The 4969-nt window shown below is 45.1% G+C and overlaps 1 protein-coding gene across 1 annotated transcript; it reads left to right on the plus strand.

The window, feature by feature from the left end:
• The first annotated feature begins 3066 nt into the window (after positions 1–3066).
• LOC127331709 (galactinol synthase 1) lies at positions 3067–4524 on the plus strand. Its single transcript, XM_051357889.1, has 3 exons — positions 3067–3474; positions 3556–3975; positions 4053–4524. Exons 1-3 carry the CDS (start codon positions 3175–3177, stop codon positions 4242–4244), a joined length of 912 nt encoding a protein of 303 aa, XP_051213849.1. The 5' UTR covers positions 3067–3174; the 3' UTR covers positions 4245–4524.
• Positions 4525–4969: the final 445 nt, after the last annotated feature.

Genomic DNA, 4969 nt, shown 5'->3' on the forward strand with positions numbered 1-4969 from the left:
AGGCCTCTGCTGCCACTCTACCTCAACCTCATCAAAGAGGCTATTGAAGTCCAAAAGATGGACGTCGCGGCTAAAAGGGCAAACGCTGAGGCCAAAATGTTGGATGCCGAGGCCAAGATTCGGGCAGAAAACACAAGGATCATGCTAGCCGACTTGACCATCATGAATGATGACACCATGGACTGGTTCCTATAGAAGCGCGCTAAAATCCGCACGTGAACCTGATCTGGCCTCCTCTTGGACTATATTTGTTGGCCATGTTGTGCCTCTTTTGGGACTACATTTTGTGCCGTACCATATGCACAATTTGATAGACTTATTTGAGATCTAAATTTGAGTCGATCTGATGGTCATATTTTGATGAAATTTACTTGTGCTGTTTTGGGAGATTTCCAAAAAAAAAGAAACCTAGACAGACAAAATGAGTTGGCACGTTGGGTTACCCCTCGGTGCAAAGAGAGCCTTTGCCATTTTCATATCCGTGGGTCGACACAAACGGACACACGCGATCAATTTAGGCGTTCGAAATACGTTTTGCGTTGGGCATCGGGCTGGAGATGCCCTTGCAAGACCGTCAGCAGTGAAATCAGTACACTAATTTCCGCTATTCTTACGAGAGCATGTACAGTAAATGATAGTTGGCTATAATGGTTTAATTTGTAATTTGTATTACCTAGAGCTGTTGATGATGACTAATGGGTCCACGGTTTTTCTTTGAATAGTTTAAGTATTATAGTTTTGCTCGGAAATTCAATTCGGCTCCCAGGTGCGTATGCTCACTCTACCAAAAAAACATATTTTGAAATGTCAAAAAATTTGGATAAAAAATTCTACATGTACATCTCCATAATGTATGTGCATTCGCTAAGTTTCACAAAAAACCAATATTTTTTGTGGTCTATGTGAAAAGGAGAAACTTTATCTTGTGAAAAGCATTATTTTTAGCACTGAATTTTATCTTTTTTACACACGTCACATGATAAGTCGATTTTTTATGAAACGACTTTCTGAGCGCGTAACACGTGAAGATGTACGTACAAATTTTTTGTTTCAATTTTTTTGAAATTTAAAATGTACATACGATGTATTTTAAAATATAGGGAGCATACGCACCCATGTTCCAAAACAACACTCTTCTGAAAACTTAGTTATAGTAGAGAGAATATGAGAGAAGGTAACTGAACTCTAAGTTAAGAGTCAGCTGCAACATGGATTCCTAAAGGTTCATAAAGACTTTGTGATTACAAGAGGTGTATTTTGTATTAATAAAGTTGTATTTTTCTAGTTAAGTACCGTATATGTTGGCTATCTTCTCGACATAGGTTTTCATTCCGCTTTATAAGTAAAGCCACACACACCACCGAACTAATACAAGATAATGAAAAAACCCTCTTATAAAGTAGATAAAAAATTAACAACAAATTACATGAAAGACCATGACTTGCCACCAAAGATATCGTCGAGACCTTGAAGAAAGGAACTCCGCGAGACCGCGACGAGGGTAACACGGGACATGACGGGTCGGGTGCGACAAAAGGTTTTCAATACATGTTGGCTATAAGAGTGACAATAGATAACATGTCTAAGTGTTATAGCCAGATGACTATATTCTTCTTCTTCCTCTCATCGAACTATTTGCTCGATCCAACCCACCCACCTTTTTTGTGCCTCTCCTACAGTCAATACTGCCTGTTAGCCTGGCTTATTGTTGAATGTAGATGGGCTGCAGTCCAGTAAGGCAGCCCATATAGTCTGCAATTCATGAAATCTCAAGGCCCATCACGTTAGCAGCTTGGGACAGCCTTGGAGGACAAAGTTTAGTCCCACATTGCTAGTTGGGAGTGAGTTGAAGTGGTATATAAGGGCTGCTGTTCTAGTCATTCTAAGTGAGTGAGAATAGAAGGAGCCCTCGCGCACTCCTCGTCACGCACGCACGCACGTTGCGTTTCGTGACTCGAGTTCGAGTTCGAGACACACTCAAGGAAGCCTAAATTTTTTCTTGGTGCACCAACTGAGATGGGTACGTGTCGACCTGCATGTGCATGCTCGCCGCGTGTCTCAGAACTCTCTAGTTCGTCTCTCTCACGAAGTTCCTTTTGCTGCGCTACTCTCTAGTCTTCCCCATCCCGGCGACTGCGTGCACAGTCGTCCGGGAGAGCAGGCCACCGAAACTCCGTCCGTTGAGATCCTGCACCGGGAGACGGGCGATAAGGTTGAGCGTCTCGGCGCGACTGCTCTCTGCTGTTCGTCTTCTTTTTCAACGGTTCGACTGCTTCATCGACAGATCCGACTACACCATGGGCGACATCAACAATACCCATGGTGGTGGTGGTGGTGCTGCTAGTGCGACCTTCCCGGTCGCGATGTACGTGCTTTTCCTCTCCTACCTTGCACTGCTACTTGTTCCATGTTCAGATCTGATGCATGTGCTTAGTCTGATGTGTACGGTTAAGTATGCTTGTGCATCTGTAATGTTGCTTTCGGTAATTAAACTCACACGGAAATTGCCTAATAATCTAACAATTATACGGTAAACAGTAATGAATAGTATACTAAATCTAGATTTTATCATTTTGTGAGAGTTTATCATTTTTACAGAGAGAAAAATATAATGTCGTATTTGAATCTAAATATTTACACACTGATAGATTACACCATTCTCTACGTCTATGTTTTTCTTTAGAATTTTCTAAAACTTTAAAATTAAAAGTTTTGAACTTTGAAAAAAGATTTGAGGTTTTCGCTATTATTACTGCCTATACAGGATCCCCCACTAATGTTTTTGGTACAGTGCAATTTGTGATGCCACGTCATCCGCCGCGTTATCCAATTTTTGCTTCTGTTTTTGGTCACACCGGCCATAATCCTCCGTGCCTCTTCGGTCTTGCACACGTACAGCTTCCACGTATCCATGACCGCTTCACTCCGTCGTGCTTTTCTAATCTTGTTTCTCCTTCTCCAAGGCTCCCTATCCGATCCATTTCCCTGTTTTATATTTGACACGCGTCTACTCCGCACACCGACACACCAACACTTCCACGCGCGCCTATATAAACCCATCTGTGCCAGCACAAATCAAATAAAACAAACACGAGTCCCAACGTACATCTATCATCTATTCAGTCGTAGGTGCAAGTACAAGGAAGAAGAAGGAAGAAGGAAGGAAGGAGCAAAATGGCTCCGATGATCAAGAGTGTTGCCGCGATGAAGAGGGCGGCGTACGTGACGTTCCTCGCCGGCTCCGGCGACTACTGGAAGGGCGTGGTGTGTCTTGCCAAGGGCCTCCGTGCCGTCAAGTCGTCGTACCCGCTGGTGGTGGCCCTGCTCCCTGACGTCCCCGACGCCCACCGCCGTGCCCTGCTCGACCAGGGCTGCCTCGTCCGCGATATCCAACCCGTGCTCCCGCCGGATAGCCAGACAAAGTTCGCCATGCCTCACTACATCATCAACTACTCCAAGCTCCGCATCTGGGAGGTACTACTTAATTCTTCCGGTATATAAATTCTGGAGTACTATGTTTGATCAGTAGATGTTGATTCATTGCGATCGATGCAGTTTGTGGAGTACGAGAGGCTGGTGTTCCTTGACGCGGACATCCAGGTTTACGCGAACATCGACCACCTGTTCGACCTGGCGGCGGGTCAGCTGTACGCCGTGAAGGACTGCTTCTGCGAGGGGGCGTGGGGCGAGCAGTGCCAGGAGATGGCGGCATGGTTCCCGAAGCCGCCGCCGCAATACTTCAACGGCGGCATGTTGGTGCTCGAGCCCAGCCTCGCCACCGCCAAGGCCCTCCTCGACAGGCTCGCCGTAACGACGGGGTTCACCCCGTTCGCCGAGCAGGACTTCCTCAACATGTTCTTCAGGGACGTGTACAAGCCCATCCCGTGGGTGTACAACCTACTGGTTTCCATGCTGTGGAGGCACCCCGAGAAGGTCCAGCTCGGCAAGGCCAAGGTGGTGCACTACTGCGCCCTGGTATGTTCGACGCCGCTGTCGTCCTCGATCGTCTCTCGCGTACAAACCTCCATTGATTTTCCTCGTAATATATGCAGGGTTCGAAGCCGTGGAGGTTCACCCGGGAGGAGCCACACATGGACAGGGAAGATATGAAGATGCTGGTGAACAGGTGGTGGGACATCTACAACGACGAGAGCCTCAACTACAAGCAGGCCACCGATCCGCTCCGGGTTGCTCTGACTGAGGCCTGTGCCGTCAAGCACTTCTCCACGCCCTCTGCAGCGTAGGCTCGCTGCTCCCTGCTCGCCAGCCGGCACGCATGGGCATGAATGGACACTTCGGCCTATGTCGCTGGTTTAATAAATGAACTGGAGTAACGATCCACTACTAGAGCAGTCCACTTTAAAGTATAGACAGCTGCTGATCGAGTACTTCTACTAGTAGTACTACTAGTATATCAGAGCAACTTTAAAGTATAGCCAGCTCTACAGTTAATATGTATAATAATTTGTTTTACTCTTGTGGATATATGGGCTATCTTACATTCAAACGAAGTGTCTAAAAACACATGCTACAATTAGCTCTTACTCTCCTTATTTGTTTTATTTTTTATTTTTCCTATTTGAAATAGGCAAATGTGCCACACAGGTGAGCTATAAGTTCACTACTGTAACGGCTCTCAGATAATAATGTGTGTAGAGTGTTGTTGAGCAAGCTATAAGCTCACTATTGTACTTACTCTCGGATAATATTGTATTAAACTATTATTGAGAAAGCTATAAAGACCAGTATTGAGACAATAATGTGTTAGAATGTTGTTGAGCAAGGTATAAGCCCACTACACATGCTCTGAGATAATAATGTGTTAAATTCTTCTTGATCGAGCAAGATTGTACGTGCTCTCTAAGATAATAATGGTTACCGTGTTGATGTTTTTTGCACCAGGCACATATTTTATTAATAAAAAAGTAAGATACATGAGTATATAAACGTGTCCTAAAAAGTTCGCATA

The sequence above is a fragment of the Lolium perenne genome, chromosome 2 (genome assembly GCF_019359855.2).
Source record: "Lolium perenne isolate Kyuss_39 chromosome 2, Kyuss_2.0, whole genome shotgun sequence".
NCBI lineage: Eukaryota > Viridiplantae > Streptophyta > Magnoliopsida > Poales > Poaceae > Lolium > Lolium perenne.